Below are 27,044 nucleotides of genomic sequence, written 5' to 3' on the forward strand. Positions count from 1 at the left end.
TTTTATTTGTTTTAGTTTCATGTTTTTTTTTAGTCCAAAGGGGCTTTGTCCCTGAAGGACTACTGTTTTCGTTTTGCGATTTTGCGTCGGACTCATAAACGTCGGTTCACTTTTCAAACTGTTGCCACAAAATGTTAGAGTCCTGCATTATATTTGAAGAAATTAAATAATGAAAAATCTGCATAAATGATTGTCTATTTCTCGCATTGTGATAAAACAATGGTACATATAGAGCCATCGAATTTTGAATGACGAAATCCTGCTGCGAATATGGGCATCTGAAATCCCAAATTTGGAATTTGTTTTATTATAGATTTTATATTTTGTAAAACTTTAACGAATTTTTGATTTACAAACTCAATACTTTAAAAGCGAGAAATGGCAACGTTATATAGAAAAAAAAAATACTTTTATCTCCAGCTCGCGAGACTGTGTATATCGGAAATTCTAAAGATATGCTTAATTTAACATTATTTTGCGATATTGCTCTTGAACTGAATTTTATGGTTTAAGTGCAAAAAACATGATACTTAATAAATAAAGGTAACACTCAAAACGTTAAAAAAACGCCCCTTTGGACGTAATTTAAAATCTGAAACATTTCATTTTTTTTTTTTTTTTTTTTTTTTTTTTTTTTTTGCTTTGTTGAATATTATATTTTATTTTCGTAGTAATAAGCTGTGTTAAAATTAAAAATTTATTTTGAATATGTAAAATGTACGCTTACACGTTATGTTCTACTTAAATAACTGCCATACAAATCTTGTAGAGACATTGCGTCTGAAATCTAACTTTCGTATTGCGCCTGACAAAGAGTTAAAAGAATGTTTTCCCTTCTGTAACTTGTTAGGGCAAGGATAGGTTCTGTTCTTTGAAAGTAATTATAATCAAATTCTTTATAATGTATTTATGTTAGTTTTATGTATATTCATTTAAACACAAATTGCTGCCATTTTTTCTTTATTTTTGTTTTTGTTTTCTATATGTGTTCCTATATTTGCAAGTGCCTTAATTTTAAACTTGCACTCAAGCTGATTGCCAAAATCTAAAAACAAGGAAGAATTAGTACAGAATTTAACTTTAAAACTATGTCTTTATTTAGTGGTATAAGTAAATACAATGTAGTTTGGATATTGTTTTCAGGCTGACATTTGCAATTAACAGATTTTACCCAAGAGGGTATTAAACTGGAAAATTTCCTTTCAGATATTTTAAAAGATTACGAAAGTCCACGGAAAATTACTGTTGAAAGTTGTAGACGAAACTCTTGCTTCACCAACTGAAAAGACGAGCTTTCAAAATAAATCAGATGACACATATGAGAGTGAATTGACAGTTTTTTTTTATCAACTAATGAACTTGGGAAAAGAACAGAAATTGCAAAGCCTTAATCACGTATCAAAGGGGTTTTTAAAGAAAAAATGGCTAAAATTCCTCTGTAGTATAAGAAACGATTAAAAAAAATGAAAAGTAACTTGAAATGCGTTCAAAACAAAATTAAATGTTTGAAAAATTATAGCCTTTTTTATTTTAAAAGGAAGAAAGAGCTTTCTAATGGAAATGCGTGTAAACATCTTAGCGGTAGGTGAAAATGCGAAGATTCCTTAAACAGTCACTCTATTCACCGAATAGTCAAAAACACTGAAAACTGGTAGTTCGACCTGGTTTGGGATCGATCCAGTGTGAACTGGCGCGTTGTGTAGTTGGTATGCATGGTTTTCCCATATGCAACGTTAATATGAATCAATTTCCCTCAAAAAGCCGAAGGCATCAATTTTTTTTACGCAGATAGCTATCGCGACTTCGTCTCATTCAGATAACCTAATCTAACCCATCATATTGATTTAAAACATGTCAAACAATTGTACTCAATGGATTTACTGCTCAGCACCCAATGGCTTTGTAGTTTTGAAACTTCGTAATTTGATTCAGTTCGGTAATTGCAAATACTACTATTCCTATTATAATTTTTTTGTTTCATTTCCTTTTGCTATACATTGAATTCGTAATCAGTGTATTTATTAATTAAAGCAGAAGTGTTTGTATCATGCTAATATGACAAAAGTATGTGTCATGTTTCCAAAGTAAAAAGATTCATAGAATTTCTTGTATTTTGATTTAATTTCTCAAGAAGTAAATTTCTGAGTTCTGAGATCTGTTAAGTTTGTGTATACCGAGAGCCAAAATATATTTGCTTTCGATTTTTATCTCATCATTTATTATTTTAATTTATTATTTTATATTTTCGGTGAGTGATTCGATCAGCTTGGTGATATTAGAAGATCTCAAAGCTACACTTTGAAAATTTGGAAAGTATCGCCCTTATTTTTTATAATTTTTTATTTGTTGATCAACACAGTATTAGCAGTTATTTTTTAGGTTTATATATATATATATATATATATATATATATATATATTGAGAAAAATTCAGTTCAAGTTTGGAAGACCTTCCTCGCTAGAAAACTTTGATTACAATAAATTAGACGAATTTTACGAGTTGATGATATTTAAACGTTTTGTTTTGCTTAGTGTTTGATATTCAAGCCTCTTACAGTGATAAGAGTTTTACAGCAATTGCAAACTAAAATTGCATGCGGACCGAATGCGTGATCTGAAAGAAAATGACGTGTCTAATTTATTTTTAATAAAATAATTGTGAACAAATGCATAGTAACATATTGATATACACATACATTCATTTAATAATGCCTCATACAAACAGCATTCGAGTAGTAGTCAAAAGTTATGTACAGTTCTAAACGACACATATTGCTATTATGTAGATCTAATAACAAGTACAAATGAACAGGTTTTATAAGTCTTACGTTGATTTATCTATATAGCAGTGTGTTAATAGTAATAGTTCATTTGTATAGCAATATAAACTACATAACCGTGCATCCAGCTAAGCATCTAGTGACTAACTAAAGATATCCGCAGTGCTGAGTGAATAGAATAAAACTGAAAACACGATAATATTGAAGAGCCATTTTTTTTTTTCATTACCAATTTATTGTTTAGCTCCGCCAAGTTTCTGAGATCTTTGTTTCGATTGATCCTGCAACTGTAATCTGCAATATTTTAATTTTTGTTACTAATATATATTTGCATAATATATGGTTATTATATGAATTTTTATTTTTGTATTCTATGTCTCTTTCTTGCGTTACTCTCTGACGCTACTAAAACATCCTAGCTGCAAATGCTGCCAAAGATAACAAAAATCAGACGATTAGTTGCGCATTTGGAAACTATTCCATATGCTACTCACAAATAGCATCACTTGGAGCTGATTTTACAGCCAAATATGCTGAATCATTGAAGAATGTAACAGAAGTATGCAAGTAAGTTGTATTGCTTTTAATTGGGTTATTGCATATATTTATTCTTACTACTCTTGCCATTTTTTTAATGTAATAGCATTTAGGAATTATAATTCTAAAAATATCTATGGAATTAAATTTTATGATCCTTATTTTTATTTCGGGGAATCTTCGGATTATAGTAACTTGGCTATTTTTTGGCGAAACTTTGGCGACCAACCCTGCTATAGCAACCTGCTAGTTTTCTTTTTGGACGCCATTTTGTTTTCACAAAGTAAAGGCATTTTTTTTTTTTTTTTCTCAACATTTTTTCCAACAATCTGCTAACCAAATTACTCTTACGCTAGAACTTTTATGGAACAAAAGGGCTTAATCATGACGAAGATTAGGTGCGAAATTGGGAGAAAGTGTAGAATCGCCCACTGCTTGCCGCGTTTTTGCATATACACGGTATCCATGTACACGTCTACCTATTTTCACTTAAAAAAAAATCTCAGAATTGCACAAAAATGGCATTGCGCACACTCTTGACTTTATCCATGTACACATCGACCTATTTTCACTTACTCAAAGAAAATTGACAAAAATCCAATTCTTCTTACTCTTGTAAAAAGCGCCAAACAAATAAGTGGACGATTCTGCACTTTAGCAGCGAAATTGTTTCTAAGTGCTTATTAGCTAAAATCCCGATTAGAATTTTCCGGAAAATGTCACATTACATGTCTCATGATCTCTCATTTCTCTGAGACAAAATAATCTGTGATTTGACCTGTGTACTTCTCAGATTATTGCTAAAGTCCTAGCTAGTAACCTTTGTCGCCTTACCAAAATGTCGCCAAATTACCTGTTACCATATTTCAAAGATTAGCCTTTATTTCACATTTTGAAGAAAACATATTTGTTTTCTATACATAGACTGCTATATATATATATATAGATTTCGATATATAGATCTACATTATAGACTCGATCCCTTGCGATACAGAATACAATAGTAATAAGCGCAGTCTTAATACAGAATTTGTTCAAGTAATTAATGCTATAATATTTTATAGGAATGTGTTTTACATTAATTAATCAATTGTTTTTAGTGACTATTACAAAAGAGCGAGCTCATAAGCTCGGACTAAACCGCATCCGCTATATAGCAGCGCGGATGAAAAAATGTATTGAGTGATCATTGAAGAGGATTGTGATAAAAAAATAAGATTACTATAGCCGCAAAAGTGACTGCTGAATTGAATCGCACTTGCAAAGTCTGTCAGTACCACAACAGTATGAAGGTTAACAGCGTATTTTTGGGCGAGCTGCAGTTAAAGCGCCACCCATCAATGATTAAAATTCCCGTGAGAAAAAAAATGACGCCAAAAACATTAAAGCCTGGACTGTGGAGTAATGGAAGACAGTCATTGGGTCATATGAGTCTTGCATCCAACTGTTTCCAACTTCTGGGCAAGTTTACGTCTGGCGAACGCCATCCCAATTGTATGATAAAAATTGTTTGCTGCCGAGAGTGAAACATGACAGAGGTTTCGTCATTGTTTGAGCAACCAATACTGCGGTATTCTATGCGGCCCATCATTATTGTGCAAGGTCACATTACTGCCAAGGATTATGTAAGCATTCTGGCGGATCACATCCAACCCATGCCACAAATTTTGTTGTCGTCACTCATCTTAATTGGTTAGCCATTAGGCTAGATCAGATCTCTGAGTCCAAGAACTGCTAATAAATTCAAAACGAGAATAGGTCTTTCCAATAGGTCTTCTTTTACAAGTACCAAAAAGGTCAGAAGTTGTTCAGGAGTAAAAATATAAGTATTACATTTCTTACAGATGGAGTAGATCTTATTTCCCTGATCAAATTTAAAACGTTTTAGGTGTCCACTTAGGAGCCTCGTCATAGTAGTCTGTTGAGACCAATTACCCCCAAACGCAATAGCAACTTCCTGCTGTCAAGTTCCGGTCATGAGTCGGAGGATAATGCTAGGAAGGGGAACAGTAGATTTAACTCTCGAAACAAATCTTCAGAAATGTCAAGCTGCCAGTGGTGAGAGTCACTGAAGTAGCTTCTTGAGCTAGGGCATCCTTTAGCTAACAAATTTTGTTCCTCAGTGATGATGCAGTGTTTTAAGACAACAGACCTCCTATTCAGCTTGCATCGTCCAGGACAGTTTTTCTAAGCACGAGGGTGAAGTTTTACATCTACCAAGTCCACCACAAACACCAGAACCAGATATCAATATCATTGGGACTTTGTGGGCTATTTTGGAGAGAAATCTGTGTGAGCCATATCCACTTCCTTCATCGTTAACTGAACTTGACAGCTTTTTGTAGGAAGAATTGTAAAAGACTTCCTTGCAAACCCTGCATGACCTTTATTTATCCATTCTGAGAAGACTGCAAGCTTTTTTGAATGCTAATAGTTTTCCTCCTAGTCCCAGAAATATGTTTATTTTGGTGTTTCCATTATTTTGTGCAACCCCTGTAATTTTCAATGATGGTGATGATATTTACAAGCAATGGGTGATTCATAATAAGCTGGAGAAGGGTAAATTAAGTTAGAATCTTATACAGAACAGGAAATTGACAGTAGATTTTAACGGAGGAAAAATTTGAGGTCAAATTCAGTGTTTAAATTTATTATTTAGAACCATATTTGTTGTTTTTGTTGTGCTTGTCTCACTTGTATAACCTTAACATCAGAACAAGCCCACGAAATGCATCGTAACAAAGACAACAAGATTGCGCTTGTCGTTGGCAAGAGTCTTGAGCACCATACATGTGACAGCACGACTTTGCTCAGTACCGTCACCAATTTTGAGGGAGAGCATCCCGGGGGACGGGTCCGAGGGTCTCCTACCCTTCTTCCTCTACTACCAACCTCTCGCGAGGACTTTCGGCTCGCCGCATATTTAGAGTGCTCCCATACCACACAGACACTGTACATTTACAAACATCAATGCCTTCTCCAGGAATCGAACCCGGGCCCTTCGGTTCGACAAGTCAGCGTCGCTAACTGCTATCCCGGTTGGGCGGCAGAACTATATTTTCCGAAGTTAAGTGAGTTATATGGAAATTAGGTATGCGACGGAAACTTTCAGATATCAGATGCATCACGTATGCTGTAATGATGTAGTGGAAAAGTGCACAGTCATATGGAAATAATTTTAATCGACTTATTAAGGAATGCTCGAAATTAGAAAATTAGCTGTTACTATAAATGTATAGTTAGCCACTGGCGTCTAAGATGACATATCTGAGATTTTTAGTTTGGATAATTTTGTTTGAAAATTACGCTTACCTCAAAATTCTCATATCATTAGTTTGAGGAAGAGGAGAATTCTAGATCATATTAGCTTTCTAATTTCTGATCTTAAAGCTAGTATGTTTCTAAAGGTAACAATTTGGTTTTACAGACAATAATATTTGATTTTAATGATAGTATATAGTCATAATCATACCTTTCAATAACTATACCTTTCAAGGATTATACCTTTCATATCATAAAACATGTTTTTCTAATTTTTTATTTTAAAGACTATTTTCTTAAAGATAGTAATTTGAATTTAAAGAAAGTTTTCATTCTAGAGATAGTATGCAAATTTAATTAGATCTTTTAGGGATTATATTTATTTTACACTATAGAATTGTTCTTAGCAAAAGAGATAGCAGAAAAATCGGAACAAGGAGAAAATATTGATATTCCAACAGTTCAGAGACTAATTAGATTAACTCAAGTTCCATTGTTTTAAATAACCAGGTTTCCTTATTTCTTTGAGAGGCTTTATGAATTTCGAGATAGTTTTATCGAATGATTTTATTTTGAGTGAATGAGAAATGTCAATAAAACAAATTTAGAAAATGAAAATGTGGCAGTTTCCTAAATATAGAGAATAAAGGCACCAGGATCAATAATTTTACTTTGCAATAAAAATACCTGGTTTGAAATTATATAAATGCAAGTATAGTAAAATAAAGTATTAGTATATACCTATTTCAAATAAAAGACATATATAACGGATATTATAAAACGTTTTAGCACGAGTAGCTCAAATTTTTATCTCTCTCTTATGTCCTGATTACTAGATGTATCCACCAACCATTTGATATGATTTTTCCTCTTTTTCAACCTAGGTTTGAAATACAATCTGAAAAATGTCGAACGTTTGAAGCATGAAATTAAGTTTTCATTACTCTTTTAAATTCAGAGGTTAAGCTGAATTTCTCTGACGAAGATCCCTTTTCAGATATGCAAACTAAGCAAACTGGAAAAAAAAAAAAAAAAAAAAAAAAAGAGAACAGAATAAAATGAGAAAAAACGTTTTTGGTCAGTGTTACATGCTGCGCGAGGCATGATAGTCCACCGAAGTTCAAAACGTTTTAGTTTCTGTGAAATGAGGAGTATAAAATCTGAGATCATCTTGGCCCGTTGCAACCTTATTATAATTATTTGTTTTCAGTGCTTTGTTTAGTTTAATACCTTGCAGTAACATTCGTTGTTTAGTATCTCCTTTTCCTTCATATAATCAATAACGATCACTCTATTTTATTCTTTAAAGATTTTTACCAAAGATGTTTGCACTTAAGTTTCTTTTCTGCTGGAGATGATTTGTAACGCCATTGCATAGATTGTTGCTTAGAATAAGAAGAGTAAAAGTACACCTATAGTTGTTAACTTCTAGTCAAACTATTAAAGAAGTCGCACACCACAAGTTCACAAATGCCTCTAAAGAGGTCCTAAAATTACTTTCACTAAGCTAACCTATCCTTTTCTTGCGAATTTATTTGTTACGTGTCTATCATTAACAGAGTACCTTCATTAAATTAAAAACAGCCCATTCATAACAACATAATGTTTCCATCATAACATGTTTACGCTTATCGTGAATCAATTCACCTAACCTCTCAGATTTGGAATCTATATCTCTGCTGTTGTATTGATCACGGATGTTTCTCAAGAAACGCCGAAGTCGTTACCACTGATAGCCTAATATACCACTAATCATTACAGATATCTTTACCACTAATAACTAAAATACTACTAACTATTTCAGCTATCTTTGTACACATAGTTTAGCTTTTAATGAATTACCACAGGCGAATTCCCATGAAGCACCATAAAAAGTAAAGGAAATGTTTTACGAAGAATTCTGCCGCAGACAGCTTTTAAAAAGGATGTTTTTACCAACTGGCTATTACAGCTCAAAAAAAGGAGAGAATATAAATTAGAGTATAGCTCTTATAGTTAAAGAACTATATTACATATATTACGTACAGTAAAAATTAACGTGAAACTATTAATAATACAGCGGTTCGAACTATTAATAATTCAGGCAGGACATAATGACTCGCCTTTGTAAATTAGCAATAGTTTTTTTATGACTTAAAGGGAGAAGGGCTTTATCAGATTATACCACTCTCAGTTGATCATGTGAATAAAAATTGTGGCCGTGGAACCAAGTGGAAAGACAGAAAAAATAGGCCGTATTAAAAAGAGTTTTTTAAACCTTTCCCTGTGAGCTACAGAGACTAATCTTTTTAAGAACTGTCCATATTTAGTCAGCTTTTCAGCTAGCAATAACCATGAAAAGGAAATTGACAGAGTCTTCCATATTCTACTCTACATTAAATAGAAAACTTTAAATCTACATAGTAGACAAAGCTTCTGTGATCTTTGTTTAATGTCGTGATCGCTTAGGACATATATATCCCAGCCCATATGGAAGGATTAAATGGCCTTCATTCACGGATTCTGTCTAACACATTAATATGTTCCACAGGCATTGCACATTTAGAAAAATTCATGCCTTCTCTGGGATTCGTGCCGAGAATCAACAATATGGCAGCTGACGCCATTAATCATGCAACTGAGCACAGCGGCTTGGAGAACTCTAAGCACAAGACGGACAGTTATTAATTACTAAGGCTGTTCGCATATTTTTCAGACAATTTTCATTGTATTTACAGAAATATTTTACCTAAATATTTGTGTTTTAAATAGCCCTTATACTTCACTAACTTTCTACACCTTAATTTCCAAGACAATAAAGGTCTTTTTTTAATAGCGAAAGAAGTATTTTATCCCATTGTTCTTGAACAGCTTTCCAAAGTCCAAAGAGTGTCGTAGGTCAACGTTTGAACAATCCGCTTTTTAAAAGTCCAAAATCGCAAAAATCCGTGGATGATACATCAGAAGATTTAGTATGCATATGAGTGAAGAGTATGGACTTGATACACGTTTCTTGTTCTATTTTCTCCAAGAACTTAACAGTGGATTTTTGACGTGAGGTGCTTGCTTTCTTCTTGATGCAGTTCTACTGAATGATGGCACTGTGGGTAAAGAAAAGGTATTTTATATTTGAAAATTGGGTATAAAATGTATTCCTGATAATATGTGGAGTTGACCTTAAATCGTTTATGCACTCTCTTTAATTTTTATTTATCGTTACACCAAAAACCAGCAACAATCTTTGAAAACCTTTCTTTAGATTCTTTGAACCATACTCTAAGATTTTTTCTTCTCTTTGATAATAAATGGATCTCTTTTTATTGCGGTCATTTAAATATACCCAAGATTCATCTATTGCGACAACATTTTTCCATTTTTGTCTGAATAATTGTTTCTCAAAGAGAATTCTGCAGCGAGTTCTGCTTTCGGCGATATGCCAGGGAGAAAGAAAATGCCTATTGGGTTTTTATTTCGACCTTTTTAAGATTCAAATAAGCATTAATCACTTTGTTTACAGTTAACACTGAACATTTTAATGATTATGAAACTTTTCTTTGACTTCGAAGATTTTCTTTAAACATTAAATTTCTTACCTTTGCAGCATTCGAAACATTCCTTTTTTTTTTCTTGGATATGTATTTTGAACAATTTTTCTCTTTGAAGCCAAACTTTGACGTCTTAATGTTAACATTATTTATCGTTGTTTTAGTTACCGAAAAAAATGGCTTTCACAGCATTTTTAGTAGCTAAATACGAATAATTTTTTTCGGAAAGATCACAAACATAGTCTCCATTTCACTGCTTCTTTAAAAGCGCCATTTTTCATTAAAACAAAATTATCAAATATCAGACTATAATTTGTACTTTTAAATATATAGCTACAGTTAAAAAATTTTCCATGCAGGGGACTGTCTCTTATAGCAAAGCCAAGTTGTCTAAAACATGTACGAACAGCCTAGTTACTCTAGCAATCTGAAGCATGAAGTTGATTAAAAGAAATAGGAATAATATATGGGCTATATTTTTAAAAAAATCAGTCGGTTGTCGGTTGGCCATTAGTTTCTTATATAAGGGAAAATTCAATATTCGATTACCGTAAATCATAAGGAAGAGATTGTGCATTGACATATGGAGAAAATCACTTCAACTAGAAGTTAGGAAAACTTCAACTTTAAAATTAAATGCCAGTTTAATCAATGCCAGTTTAAGATTAAATTTTGCTTAGCACTCATTTATCTGCTAACTTTATATTTCTGCATTAATTCTTTCATACCGCATTACAGTATTGAAAAAAGTACATTCTTTGTGCATCTTAATCTAATGGCAATTATTGACTCTAGTCATTATTTCTTTTCAGAAATGCTGAAGCTGCGAAACGTTGCATAGAATCAGTCCCTCAGAAATGCAGTACCCAATCCTTAGCTGCAGCCAATGCTAATGTTACTAAATTGATTACTAATTTGTGCACGAATAAGTCAAGGAGCCAAAACAGTAAGTATATTTGTTAAACAAAGCAAAAACACTGTTTTTTTTTTTGTAATAAATGACGCTTAATTTCAGACGGTGTCCACCAAAGTTCGTTACAATACTTCTTTTTTTTTTTTTTTTTTTTTTTTTTTTTTTTGATAAAAATCTTAATTTGAACCACAAGACTCTTTTGACTCAGTTCAAATGGGCTCTGGCGTAATCATCTACGTATTATTTTGAATAGGAAATTCTGACATAATTGTTATAGAGAATCAGGAAATTATATAACGCAAAAGTGGAAATTCTATTAAGACATAGCAATTTAGAAACAAATTTGAAGCTATATAAAAATAACAAATGGTTCTTAAGTGACATATCCAGTTTGAATTATCCAATTGAATGTAACTTCTTGTGAAATTCATAGACTGCTTTTTCCAGTAACGAAATGCACAAATATATGTCTACAAGCAGTAAAAAGAATGCTGTTTTTACTCGTAGAAAGCTCTACTCATAGTTTTCTAGATGCTAGTTATATCAATCCAATAATAACCTGTAAATGTTGCTTTAATTTTGGGAAAAAGAAAATTCTCCTAAGGGGCTAAATCCCGCGAATAGGCAGGGTATAACAGAAGGAAAATTTGCTTCATTTTTGCTTGAAATGCTTGAAGCTTTGTAATAAGATGTGCTACCACAAAGAGAAAACTAGTTAACAGTTTTTCGATATCTTGGGCGTTAGCGAAGCATTCTACAACTAAGATGTTTCAGGATATCCAATTCAGCATCAACAGTAAAACATTTTCACTGAGTGCTAATACTTAATGTGCTATTCCTTGCTATAGAGTACAGTAATAATTGTTTTATGGCGATCCACAAATTTTTCTGCTATCGAAGTTTTTCAGTTTCCGTTTAGTATATTGCTGTTTCGATATAACGTAATAAAAGAATATTAATGTATTATTCCTCTAGTGGAGTTATTTTAAATTTCCTTCAATGGAAGCAAAAATGTAATTCGTTCAGAAAATATGGCATGTATCCAATTTAATTTACATCAGAATCTAAAATTACTAATTGCAGGTAAAATCAAGACAGAAGCTGTTCATGCAGAGTTTTTAACTGTTAGACTGCAATGCCACTCTTGCTCCCATAATCAGTCTTGTTTTCTAATTGCTACACCGTAGGCATATGTAAAATCATTTAGCTATAAATTATTTTGATATTGATATTAAGGAAGGAAACTATGCATCACAACTTCGTAAAAAGTGTCCCCTCTTGAAGTCATCTATTTTCCTGGCTGCTGAACTCGGGCAGCCTTCGCTCTAAGGGTACAGTGTACTCAACCCAGGTTCCTGCGAACCTCAGAGAGATGCTGCTAGGAAGAATGGTCTTTTTAGACACTGTATTGTGAATGGAATGGAATATATTCAATAAACTTTAAGAATTGATGAATTAGTTGATTACATTAGGGAAAGCAGAAAATAATCTCCCGAGCGGGCTCACCAGTGGCTGAGAGGCAAGGTTTGCTAAATATTGGTAGTTCAATCCAAGGAGGTTAGAATAGAAGGAGGGAGGGTTCGCGGTTTCCTCCACTATCGGGGAATGAAACTCCGCCGAACAAGCGGCGTCCATGTTTGTGACTTCAAAACACAACACATTACGGCAGTGACATGTACGTGTTTCTAACCTGTTCCGTGCATTTATTTTCCAGTAAAAATATGTTAAATTTATAATGAAATCCCTCGCTATTGTTGAATTTTTGTTTTAAAGTAATAAAGATGATATCCATAATTTACTATGTACAGCAAATTATTAAGAAATAGTTCGAAATCTAAATGCATGCGCATAACATTAATAAAGCCTTTAAAAAATGATGTTTCTGCATATTTCACGGACTTGCTTAGGTTAGAAAATAAATCTTAATAAAATAAAACAGATTTATGTGAATTCATTGATTTCAGTTTATGCGCATTTCATATTTATTAATCTCAAAGAAACTGCCTTTAATTAAGTTGAATTACAGAAATACACCTATATAAGTTTTTGGATACATCTTTCCACATGTTCAAGTGTGTAAATATTTTACTTAATTTTATCACTATACTGCCCAGAAATTTGTAAGTTTATGCAAAACATTTTTAACAACAGAACAGTTTATCTTAATGAATAATAATTAATATATAAAGAAAATCATTGCTTTATTTAACACCTTTACAATTAATAAAAATAGTAACAATTGATTTCTTACTTTTCATGAAAGTTATAAAACGAATTAACTAAAACGTTCAAATTATACAATTTAAATACTAACTACCATATAGCATTGTATCTTAAGGAACGAAGATACCAGCCATAAACAGAAACATTAAAATGTATTTAATATATTTTGATTATAGTTATATTAAATTAAATAACCTATTTTAAGTCCTTTTTTTTCACATCTGGAAAGAAAACCACATGACATTGTGATATTTTTTGACATAGTTGTCATATTACATAAAAAAAGAAAATTAATACTTACGTGTGAAAAATAATGCCCGGAATTTTTTTCGAGAATCTATTTGTGCATCCATATGCAATACAAGCTGACATGCTTCAAAAAGAAAAGAAAAAAATGTTGCAATGACAGACTTCCTTGCACAAGTCACGCTGATAGGTAAGTAGGTTACGGAGGACTGGAACGCCTGGTGTCTAACAGGTAAACAGGCATGTGTTCCAAACCCTCCTCTAACTACGGCAAAAGCTTCCTGGAACCAAACGAGGCTGCACCAGGAGATTATTGAGGTTGTCAAAGGGAAGTACATGGCCTTACAAGGGCATTAGTAGGATTGTATTACAGTTTGAAGAGGCAAGCTGTGGTGTTACAGATAGTAGGTAGTTAAACTAAAAATACTTGGATAATAAGACGTACGCATAAAAAAAATGCATAGGCAACAATACACAAAGCACAATGCGTAAAATGCATAAACAGAGAGCACAAAAAACAGGTACATACACATAGTCACTTAAGGCACAAAAAGATAAATGGAGTACATGAAGTCACATGAAAGCAGGAGCACAATGTTAGTGTAAGGCAGTTCTGTTGGATATAAATACAGGTACATCTTGAATTATGAATGATGAGTTCATGAATACTCATGTGTGCAGAAGAAGAGTGCGGTTAGATTGCTAAGGCGTTGATTATTGTAGCATCGCTAAGAACATAGATAAAAACACTGATAAAAGGCACGAGGATGTTGTAGCACTAATTATTGGGCAGTGCCCCAGCAATGTGTGCACCGTGAGGCACACAAGCGTTCACTAACACTGCGTAAGAAGATGTTCACATGCTGTTGAAGGGATTACACACGTATCATTATGGAGGCATAACACATCTCTCTAAGGAGATGCCACATATTTGCGAATTGTTAGTATTGCCACTTTAGATTGTGGGCAGGGGAGCTTAAACACACAGTTGTGGTGAAGCCCAAATATTGTAAAATTCACTGGACTAGTCTTAGAGCTTATCGTCAGTACACCATAGCGTCATTTTAGCACGGTAGGCAAAGGTCTGTGCCCAATGCCGCGATGGTATTCATGATGCTGGAGATTGAATTAACCGCTCCTTTATGCGTTATAAGGAACCGGTGATAGGCGTTCCTATTATTTGTAGGTAGCGGAAGATGGTGTGCAGCCGTCAAAGGACATTCAAATACGTAATGGTCTGGTGACCCTTCTGATCAACAGACACAGATATCTGTATTTGAGATGCCGTGGCGATTGTAATAGCTGGGAAACGGGCCGTGACCCGTGATGAAGTATGTGAGAGGTGCTACGGCAAAGAGTCGACCGGCGGAAACTTTCGGGAGGTAGGTGAAAGTCCGTCTGCCTGTCTCGCATTCGGTCCACTCACGTTGCCATTGGTGCATTCCTTGCTCTCGTAGGAGGCCCTTTAGATAAGAGCAGGGCGCAGGTACGGTGATGGGTTGGGCTGTCGGGTTGGAAATTGCATCTTTGGCCAACGTGTCAGCAGCCTCGTTGCCCTCATTATTCGCATGGGCTTTAACCCAGACTAGATTGAGATGGTAATGAGGGTGTTGCATAAGGAGATGTTGGAGACTTTGCGTGAGAGGTGAGACATGATGATGGTTCTCAAGTGCAAGTAAAGTTGAAAGGCTATCGGTATAGATATTTGCTCGTGGGATCTGGCAATCTATGAGATGTTGCACTGCTGCCGTAATTCCCAGTACTTCCGCCTGGAAGATGCTATTGTGAGTGCGAAGTTGTCCTTGCCAGTCGTGTACAGTATTGCCATTCTCATAGTGCACAAAAGCACTGCCTACACCATTCTCCTGCTTTGAACCGTCTGTGTAGATCTGGTTCCCATTCCGTGGTGCGTGTGTCGAGGTGTGAGTCTGTTGCTTGTCAATTTTGATGTGGGTTCCACTTCCTCTGAGAGCTGGATGAGTATGGGTAGAAGTGGAGGGACGTTCGAACTGGACTGGACTATAGCTGGTATTTGCGAAAGTTGCATCTTTGCGTAGGTGGATCAATTTAGTAAAAGTTGCCTCCATCTCTGCTTTTATATGGAGTGGTAATATGCCGGCTAGAACTGTTGCTGCACTGGTGGCGGTTGTGCGGTAGGCTTTGCTTAATTGCAGGGCGAAGGGGCGTTGTAGTGTTGTAAGTTGCCTGATTTTGCGAGTACCCATTGGCTGCGCCCAGATCACTGCAGCGTATAAAGCTATTTTTTCTACAACTGTGAGGTATAGCACTTTTTGGATGTGGGGGTTTTGGCCCCAGTTGCGACCTTGAAATTGTCTTGTTATGCGGGCGATAATTGACGTCTTGTTTCTGGTTTCCATGATATGCGGAATCCAGGTGAGACCTTGGTCCCATACTACCCCTAAATACTTGAGATTCCGCTCAATTTTGATGTTTCGGCCTAGGAGTTTTATGCATGGACGACGAGTTGGATTGGTACCTCGTCTGGGAATTATTATTGCTGACGATTTTCCTATGGAGATCGTGAGCTTTAATTTGTTGCATGCGGTGGTAAATAAGGTGCAGGTCTCTGTGCTGTTGGGTTCCAGTTCTTTCCTGGTGCGTCCTCTTACGAGCAGGGCTACGTCGTCTGCATTAGCAGTGATGTTTGTATGCTGTGGCCAGTTGGTTTCAAGGACTGAATTGAAGGTGAGGTTCCAGAGTGTCGGTCCCGCACAGGACCCCTGCGGACAACCTTTTTCTTGTGCCTTGGATGTCGTACCGTCGTTATTTACAAACTGAATATGGCGGTCGTGGAGATAGCTGTTGAAGATGTTGAATAGGTTGGAGGGGCAGTGTGCTTCTCTGAGGGCCTGCTTAATTGCTGGCCACCAGAGGGTGTCGAATGCACTCTTTAGGTCTATAGAAATGAAGGCTGTGTGCATGTCGCTGTTTTTATTGCGTAGTATTGTATCCTGAATATTGTAAAGGGCATGTGTCGTGGAAAATCCTGTGCGGAATCCATACTGCCGGGGGCTGAGATGGTTGATTCTGTGTAGGTGGTGCTTGAGCCTGTTAACGAGGAGTTTTTCATAAATCTTGCCTAAAGCAGAGAGGAGGGAGATGGGCCGGTAAGAACTTGGGTCTTGTGGGTTCTTATTCTTTTTAAGAAAGAGAACGACATGTCCTCTTTTGAAGGCTGCTGGAAAGATTTGTTGGTGAAGAAGTTTATTGAAGTAGGTCTTAAAGAAGGAGGGGCGTGCTTTATAATCTGTATGGATGATTGAATAATCTAAGCCGTCAGGTCCTGGCGCTTTTTTCCGAGGAAGGTGACGGAACAGCTGTTTGATTTCTTTATCGCTAAAGGGTACATCGGGAGGTGTCGCAGGAATGGTGGTGTTATTGCGAACCTTTCGTTGTTCTATCGTGTCCTCTTGTGGGACATCGTTTGAGAAGACGGTGTCCAGAATGGTGGAAGCTGTGCTCTGCACGATGTTGGTGGTAAAATCCATGGTGGGTTGTGCGTGGATCTGGGCCGGGTTAAAAATCTTATTCGACGAGATTTTGTGTAGGATCCCGTAAGGATTGTTGTTGTTGGTACAGAAGGTGCGCCAGCTGGTGACTTTAGCCGTGATGATGTTCTTTTTGTATGCTGCACGCTCTTTACGGTATGTCATGAGTAGGTGTGTCTTTTCTTCTTCGTTAATAGTGGCGCGGAGACGTCGTCGAAGGGCTCTGCATTTTTGCCTTTGCTGCCTCAGCTCTGTGGTCCACCAGCTGACACCCTGTATTTTCTTGGCCACACGGATAGGAAGGTGATTTTTGCATGCTTCGTGTAAGCTTTCTATCAGATGATTCGTGTAGTGCTCCATGCCGTCCGGGCTGCTGAAGTTGTAAATGTTCTTTTCTTCTTCGCTGAGTAAGCGAGTGAAGGTGTGGGTAATGGGACGAATCTTATTGCTTGGTAACTTAAAGCGTCGTAGGATAGTAATGGAGGTGTCGCAGTCTACTTGAAAATGGATGTACTTATGGTCTGAAGCACTTTCCTCGTCTAGGATGGTCCAGTTTTGGATGAAGGATGCTATGTTCCTTGTAGATATGGTGAGATCCGGCCAGCCCTTTCCGTAGGTACTATCATAGGATGGTGGCGCATTTGGTGCGTTCAATAGCTGCAGGTCTTGGATTGCTAGGAAGCCTTCGAGTTCTTTTCCTTTCATTGTGGTGTCTGCGTAACCCCATATGGAGTTATGCGCATTGAAATCACCACCTAGGAGGAGTGGTGTGAAAGGATAATTTTCTCTGGTTTCCTGTATGTTGACGATGGCGTTGCTGATGTCTTCCGTTGGGGAAGAGTAAACAGAGGCAGCGATGATTTGTATGTTGTTGTAAACGAGTAAAATGGCGATGTAGTCTCTTTTGAGTGTGATAACGAGAGGGGACCAAGAAGGATTGCAACAGGCGATAACTGCTCTGGGGGCTTGATCATTCGTACCTGCTTGTGATTGAAAAATTTTCCAGGCTGTTGGAAGGCTGGCTACACGACGATCTTTACAGTATGGTTCTTGTATGAGAAGGAGGTCCAGGTTGTGGGTGATGACATGGTGGACCAGTTGAGAGGCAGCTGCTTGAGCTCTTTGTAAATTGATCTGAGCACAGCGTATTGGTCCATTTGTCTTGGGAGTGTCTGTGATTGCTGTTGTGAGGATATCGTTGCTGAAATTCTGTAAATCATCCATAGGTGGTATTGCATTTAATTCTGCTGATGTACCGTCCATAAGTTGGGCAGGTGACATCGTAGGCTGGGTGGTTGCAGGGTGATTTGCTTTTTGTGCGGTAGTTGTAATCCGCACAGTTGATGCAAGTGGCCTTTTGGGATTTGCAATCTGTGATCTTGTGATTGCCTGAGCAGTATGAGCAATATGCTTTGTTTTTGCATCTGTCTTGGGTATGCCCAAACTCCTGGCAGCGGTAGCAGCGACGGGTATTGAAATGTTCAGCGATGCGGTATGCCCGCCAGCCGAGATACAATCTTGATGATTGCATGATGGTGTGGAAAGCTGCTTTTGGCATTCAACGATCCACTTCACGCAATTGCCCCTATCTTTTAACCTATAGAGGACTTTGGCGTTGCTTTTGGAGATCTTAAATTCTGAGCCAATAGCTTGCTCTATTTCCTCCTGAGTGATATTAGGAGGGACGATGTGGATTGCTATCCGTGGGAGTCTAATGATTGGCAATCTCGTTTTAACGATTTCTCGACCCTGTGTACTTTGGAGTGCTTGGGTGAGCTTTTCGAGATCTTCTTTAGTGGCACAGTCGACTGCTAGTCCTTCCTTCTGGATGTTACGGACCGTCGCGATTTTGATGCCCAATGAGGGAAGTGGGAACTGTGCGCTTAGCTTCTCTTTGAGCTCCTTTCTGGTTGTTCTGGTGTCCTCTTTCGGATAAACAAGCAGAGTGTGCTTATAGGATTGTGAGGTCGCTTGAGCGTATGTGCGCGTGATGTTGTAAGTAGGCAGAATAGGTGTGGCAATGGGTGGTGAGGTGGCTAACTCTTGATCTGTGTTAACTTCCGCATCAGTTGTTGAAGGTACGGAGGACAGTCCTCTGAGGGCCAAATTTCGGAGAGCTTCCAGAGTTGTTGTTAATTGGTCTCTGAGATCAGAAGGTAACAGGAATCGTTTGTTCCTGATAGTTGTACCAATTGTTTTTGCTTCTTCAATAAGTGAGTTCACTTTATCGGAGTAGTTATATTGCACTGATTCGATGAGGATAGCTGTGTCTAAGTTGCTATGGTGCACTGACGTGTCGGCTTCTGGCATGACACACTTGTTGTCATGCCAGAAGCCTATGTATGTTGGAGCTGTAACACTATGATCACTATGTGAAATGCCGAGGTCTGTAATAAATTTCTGATAAGTAACACAAGTACTGGAGTAAAAATCTAGGGGGACTGTAGATGGAGTATTAAATAAAAAGACCTCTTGATATCTAACACAAAGAAAATTACTAGCACAGTAAGTCGCAGATAAGCGATGCTAACTAGATAACATTATTTACCATGCTAGAGGCATAATTGTGAATGCAGGACAAAAATGTAATTAAAAAAATGGATTACTATGACTATTAAAATCAAAGCAACATTGTAAACAGGTAAATTTAGCTAAACATCAGCAACAACAACAACAACAACAAAATAGATACTAAACAATTTGCTAATGCTGGCAATACTCTAGACTGGTAAAAAGTATAAAGCTTACTGAATATAAATAAATTATAGCTTAGTAGCTGCTGAATGGGGATAACTACTGAGGAATTGGAAAGCTACAGATGAGGTGGCAGGAGGAATGAAAAAATAATGAGCTTAATTATCTAAGTAGTTAAATATGTTAGTGGGAGTTGAGATAGAGGAGGAGGAAAGGGTAAGGGAGATTGGCGTAGAGTTGTTAGCGCATTCGAGGGATCAGAAATTAGAGAAATTGAGATTAGATAATGCAATAAATTAGAATTATATTAGCCGTATGCAGTAAGCTTGCGAATTATTGAAAGTGTTAGTGGGAGTTGAGATAGAGGAGGAGGAAAGGGTAAGGGAATTGATGTGAAATTCGTAAGGAGTTGTTAATACATTAGAGGGATCAGAAATTAGAGAAGTAAAAAAAATATATAATATAATACAATAAATTAGAATTATATTAGCCGTAAATTATATAATACAATAAATTAGAATTATATTAGCCGTGTGCAGTAAGCTGGCGAATTATTGATTATACATTGCAGGAAATTAAGATTATATTAACATGTAAAACACAGTAAATGAGAATTATAATACAAAAATAATGCAGAAGATTAAAGTTATGTTAACCGAGGAGCAGAAAACTGGAAATCATAAAGAATATACAACGAAAAAAATAATAATAGTAAAAAAAAAAAAAAATTACAATTTCTATAAAGCACAATAACTGAGCGTTATAATGAGATTATTACTCGGAAGGCACAGTATTTCAAAATTAAAATGATTATACAAGCAGAAAATTAAGATTCAAATTTCCGAGAAACATAATACTCAGTTAATATTCTACGTACTACGCGTTAAAAATGTTACTGAAAACAGTAAGCAGGAAATGTGAGAATCATTATTATAAATTTAAAATATAATATATACAGACAACAAGCAGTATGTTCAAAAATTAGCCATGGGGTGCTAGAAGAAAAGATCTAATAGTTGAGGAAATGCTGCGCTAGAATAAATCAGTCTTGTAACACTGATATAACGTTGAAGAAATATACATTGATGTGCACCAGGTAAAGAACTAGGTCTTGGAAGTAATCAGTAGCGCATGGGAAAATAGTTCTTGCAAAGTTCTTTAGATGGCAGTGCAGAGTTGACTTCCGTAATAGCTCCCAAGTGACCTTACAAGGTTAGGGATTGTAGAGGGGGCTGGACAGTGGACGTTGTACTTAGGCCAGTAGCAAACGCTCCACAGTGAGCGCATGCGCAGACTATATAGTAGCAGAGTGTCTCAGGGACCAACCCTGCGGTGCTATAAAGTGACGCCAACTGACAGAGTCGAAGAGGGTAGAAACGTGAATTAAAAACGATTAAAAATCATTAAAAGTTTAATAAGTATTGTTATAATTAGGCTATTGACATAAGTGATATACCAGATGATTGATAATAGGAAGGCCTACCTCCTTATTGTTAAATGAAGGCTGTAGCACCAGGGGTTCCGAAGTAATCCTTTGTAACGATTGAGTAAATGGCTAAAAAGTGATCTTCATTAAAAACTATATAAAATCACACACGCTCGGCACACACTCACAAAAATTGTACGAGAGGAGAGCGAAATGTATCCCCTATTCAACCGTATGACGATTGTGGATGGAATACTTCTAGATTTTACACAATCGATTTATATAAAGCAGGTAACAATCGGCACTTCACTCAGTAAAACAATGGAAATTGCGTGGTATCCGTCGCGAGAAACACAATAATTAAAAATGTAATATCTCCGGAACTGCTGAAGTTATCCACTCGATTTTTACACCGAATTAATCCATAGATTATGCACTTTCCGATAATATAACAATTAGAATCCTAGGATGAGTAATTCCGTTGATGACTTTGGCTTACTACAGAGCTCGTGCATTTCGCGGCAACAATCTTCTTCGTACACAGGAAGTCACGGTGGTAACAGGAAGATGACCGCCAAGCTTCACCGTTTGAGTTGAACCTTCCTTCCTTTTATTCTAACCTCCTTGGTTCAATCCGTGTTCAGCCCACCAGCGGCCGAGCGGTAACGTCGCTGAACACTGGTAGTTCGGTCCGAGGTTCGAATCCTGTGAATGGGCTGGCTGCATGGGTGTTTTCGTGGTTTTCCCATGTGTAACGTGTATACGAGCCAGTTTCCCTTAAAACGTCCTCCACGAAGGCATCACTCCCTTAAGGCAGATAGCCCTCGAGTGCTTTGCCGTAATCTAATAGAACAAACAAACAAACAAAAAATCCGTGTTCAAATTCCAACGAACTCTTTGCATGGGCACGTTTGTTGTCTTCCCTATGTGCAGTGTGGTTATGAGACAATTTTCCATAGGAAGTCCTCTATGAACGCATTCCTCTGCTTAGGCAGACAGAAATCACTTGATATACGATAATTAAACAAAACAAAACCGGGTTTATCTAGTACATAAGCATATTATACCTCTTACACTAAACTGCCATTGAAAAAAAAAAAAAAAAAGATCTAAATTGTTTTGACCGAATGAAATCAAGTTGAATTCTCAAATATTTAAGAAAACCACATAATATATATATAAACATAATTTAAGATATATTATAATTTACTAGTTTTTTTAGAATTTGCTAACTAATTCTGTAATTTTTGTTATAGTGTTTCTGAACTCAAGTTCCTGTTACAACAACAACATAAACGTACGACAAAACTGCGTAAAAAAGTATTCCAAAAGTTCAAAGGAGGATGCAAAGACACTTTGCTGGTACGCCGGTCTTCTTGACAAATCTTACCCTTTTCAATTTAAATTACTTTAAAAAGAATTATGAGCACTTAAGTCTTTTTCAAAAGTGCTGGTTAAAAGAATTTAGCCTCGTTTGTAATAATATCTTAGAAAGCTTGTATTACTTAAGAAGGTATTTCTTAGGCAGCCAGCCATGTTAAATAGCTTTATGTAATCATTAAGCTAAAACAATTAAATTAGAAAATTATATCATAAAAATATTTTAGCTGAATTAATATTATTCTTGTCATTTGAAAACGAAACATCTTATCAAATGATAGAGCGGTTTTACTCTTTCTTGGAACACCTCTCAAGTTTAAAGAATTTTTTTCGGTACTTTTTACTTAATTTCTGCTTAAAATTTTAATACATTAAGCCGAAATCATTTTGTTTATTTTAATAAAGAAAAATCTTTTCTCTTTTGTTGAAAAAATTACTTTACGTAAAAATAAGTATACAGACTAATTTGCTTTTTAATTTAAGAGTTGCAAATACTTTTTACACTTTCTTTTTACAAAAAGAATATTATCAGGCCTTGTTTGTCTGCGTCCGTTGAAGTAATAAACACATATGTTTTCATTGGTTGGTTAACAGTAGACGTAAATATTTCATTTGTTTTTGCAATGTATAGAAATATCTATATACAATACTAGATAATAATTTATTTCCTAAACAGTATTGATTAATTGATTATATTATCTCCTAAGTTTAATTAAAGTAGAATTATTTTAAAAGTGTGCATCCATACTGGTAAGTTATATTTTGAAAGATGTTTTGAAGTAATTTGAAAGCAAAATGTTAATAATGTTTTAACGGGGACTGGAGTTAAATCATCACGAAGAATAATATTACAATTGTAAAAGGAAAAATTAAAACATGTAATTATTGTCATTGATCGGAAATTAGTTGACTTTTCAAGGGGAACAAACCAACCCCCGTTCAATGAACAATAATTGATAAAAATACGTAAACATGAAAGTGTTTCGTCTTTACTCGAGTTATAAGTTAAAGCCAAACCGGCAATTCTAGTCAGGCCAAATATTTCCGCGAATAGTTGCTACTCAAAGAACTTATTCTCATGAAGCATTTTAGTCAATTCAATTTGGAGTAAAAATAAATTACTGTAGAGAAATCCTGTAAAACTCGAGTAATCGTCCCCGACACTATCATCTTTATGTATTTGAGTACTATATTATTTGTAGAAATTAAACATTGGAAATTGTCATTATGAAATCGAAATCAAAGTAAAGTTGAAATAAACATAGAAGATTATAAAAAAGATAAATAATGCAAACTTAGTAAAAACAAATCAAAGAAAACATAAAAATAATATAAAAATAATATAGAAAATAATATAAATAATATCAGTGAATGTACATGAAGATATAAAGGCCAGAATGGTATTAAGTAACTTAGATTCTTTCTAGTGGGGGAGTTGGCAAAGTGTTCTTTTCGTGTCTGACTCAGAAGTGTAGGGTGTCCGAAAATTCTTAGCGGCAGTAGGGGCTTTGAATAATATCAGTCGGTAAGACTTGGGTGAAGTAATTTATGGTAGTGGGTGGGACTTGGAATTCTTGAGGGATGTATTTTGTGGAGTTCTTATCTGAGAGAGACCGTCTGTTAAGATTTTTTCGAAAATACTAGTGAATGGAAATTAATTAATTTCTGGCTAATTGTCGTGTCGCAATGATTAAGAATTTAAGAAAGGAAAAAGGCTTTTTCGCTGTCCAAGAGCTAGTAGACAGTCTAAAGGCAGGAAATAGGCCCATTTTTTTAGTAACAGTATAGTAACAGTATATGTCTGAAGACAATTAGCTTTTTACAATATATACAATTGAGTAATTACACTATATACAAATCTTTCAACTGACAGTCATCCAACTTATACCGCCTTCTCAGGTTTAGGAATAAATTATCATATCCCTATCAGTTAAATGATTTAGAGTGAGTATTTAACGCCTGCTCTTTTAAGGCAATGGTTGATAAATTGAAAGGGAATTAGATTATTTTTGAGAATTTTGATAAGGATCAAAATTTCGCGTTGTAAATCTATTGTATCTGTGCATATAGTTTTAATTCGTTGTATTTGATTAATTATAGTATTGTTAATTACTTTTTTGGATATGTTGGAGTTCCAATTTATTAATTTGTTAGTACTGAAATTGAAGTTTCTTGTTTTGTCAAAAAGTAAAATTTTTTTGTAGTTAATGATTTGAAGATCTAGAAAGTCTATGTTATTTTGTGAATTATTAGTTTTATTAAGTTTAAGACAATTCGGATAAATGTCGGAGTTTTCAATTTTACCAAAATTATTAATTGTAATAAGGTCATCAATATATCTGTAGGTGTGTTTGTAGTAATTTAACTCTTGTGGTTGTAGATTTTTTTGGAAGTTAAATTCTTTGACAAATAAAAAGATATTACAGATCGAGGTGCTGGAATGTAAGCCCATTGGCAATCCTCGGACTTGTTTAAAAAGTTGATTTTGAAACTTGATGTAGTTATGAAAAAGTGTGCATTTTAGGTAGGTTTTCCATTTGTCAAGAGTTTGCTCTTGACAAATGGAAAACCTACCTAAAATACTCTTGACAAATGGAAAACCTACCTAAAATGCACACTTTTTTATAACTACATCAAGTTTCAAAATCAACTTTTTAAACAAGTCAGAGGATTGCCAATGGGCTTACATTCCAGCACCTCGATCTGTAATATCCTTTTATTTGTCAAAGAATTTAACTTCCAAAAAAATCTACAACCACAAGAGTTAAATTACTACAAACACACCTACAGATATATTGATGACCTTATTACAATTAATAATTTTGGTAAAATTGAAAACTCCGACATTTATCCGAATTGTCTTAAACTTAACTAATAATTCACAAAATAACATAGACTTTCTAGATCTTCAAATCATTAACTACAAAAAAATTTTACTTTTTGACAAAACAAGAAACTTCAATTTCAGTACTAACAAATTAATAAATTGGAACTCCAACATATCCAAAAAAGTAATTAACAATACTATAATTAATCAAATACAACGAATTAAAACTATATGCACAGATACAATAGATTTACAACGCGAAATTTTGATCCTTATCAAAATTCTCAAAAATAATCTAATTCCCTTTCAATTTATCAACCATTGCCTTAAAAGAGCAGGCGTTAAATACTCACTCTAAATCATTTAACTGATAGGGATATGATAATTTATTCCTAAACCTGAGAAGGCGGTATAAGTTGGATGACTGTCAGTTGAAAGATTTGTATATACTGTAATTACTCAATTGTATATATTGTAAAAAGCTATTGTCTTCAGACATATACTGTTACTAAAAAAATGGGCCTATTTCCTGCCTTTAGACTGTCTACTAGCTCTTGGACAGCGAAAATGCCTTTTTCCTTTCTTAAATTCTTAATCATTGCGACACGACAATTAGCCAGAAATTAATTAATTTCCATTCACTAGTATTTTCGAAAAAATCTTAACAGACGGTCTCTCTCAGATAAGAACTCCACAAAATACATCCCTCAAGAATTCCAAGTCCCACCCACTACCATAAATTACTTCACCCAAGTCTTACCGACTGATATTATTCAAAGCCCCTACTGCCGCTAAGAATTTTCGGACACCCTACACTTCTGAGTCAGACACGAAAAGAACACTTTGCCAACTCCCTCACTAGAAAGAATGTAAGTTACTTAATACCTTTCTGGCCTTAATATGTTCATGTACATTTACTGATCTTATTTATATTATTTTCTATATTATTTTTATATTATTTTTATGTTTTCTTTGATTTGTTTTTACTAAGTTTGCATTATTTATCTTTTTTATAATCTTCTATGTTTATTTCAACTTTACTTTGATTTCGATTTCATAATGACAATTTCCAATGTTTAATTTCTACAAATAATATAGTACTCAAATACATAAAGATGATAGTGTCGGGGACGATTACTCGAGTTTTACAGGATTTCTCTACAGTAATTGATTTTTACTCCAAATTGAATTGACTAAAATGCTTCATGAGAATAAGTTCTTTGAGTAGCAACTATTCGCGGAAATATTTGGCCTGACTAGAATTGCCGGTTTGGCTTTAACTTATAACTCGAGTAAAGACGAAACACTTTCTATTTACGTATTTTTATCAATTATTGTTCATTGAACGGGGGTTGGTTTGTTACCCTTGAAAAGTCAACTAATTTCCGGTCAATGACAATAATTACATGTTTTAATTTTTCCTTTTACAATTGTAATATTATTCTTCGTGATGATTTAACTCCAGTCCCCGTTAAAACATTATTAACATTTTGCTTTCAAATTACTTCAAAACATCTTTCAAAATATAACTTACCAGTATGGATGCACACTTTTAAAATAATTCTACTTTAATTAAACTTAGGAGTTAATATAATCAATTAATCAATACTGTTTAGGAAATAAATTATTATTAACTAACTTTGCAGCAATTGCGCAAGTAATAATAACTTGTATTCGCACTAAATGGATTTAAGTTCATACAATACTAGATACATATACATTATA

General features: G+C 35.1%; 1 protein-coding gene across 1 annotated transcript in view; it reads left to right on the forward strand.

The window, feature by feature from the left end:
- Positions 1 to 27,044, forward strand: part of LOC118195230 (uncharacterized) — a 33,605-nt gene that overhangs the window by 4,059 nt on the left and 2,502 nt on the right. Inside the window, exons 2-4 of the mRNA XM_085818660.1 lie at positions 3,199 to 3,346; positions 10,914 to 11,047; positions 22,369 to 22,474. Coding sequence (XP_085674786.1) covers positions 3,199 to 3,346; positions 10,914 to 11,047; positions 22,369 to 22,474 — 388 coding nt within the window. The remainder of the gene's footprint in view (positions 1 to 3,198; positions 3,347 to 10,913; positions 11,048 to 22,368; positions 22,475 to 27,044) is intronic.

The sequence above is a fragment of the Stegodyphus dumicola genome, chromosome 6, assembly GCF_044657685.1.
Source record: "Stegodyphus dumicola isolate Sdum_Otavi_A_Nest chromosome 6, ASM4465768v1".
NCBI lineage: Eukaryota > Metazoa > Arthropoda > Arachnida > Araneae > Eresidae > Stegodyphus > Stegodyphus dumicola.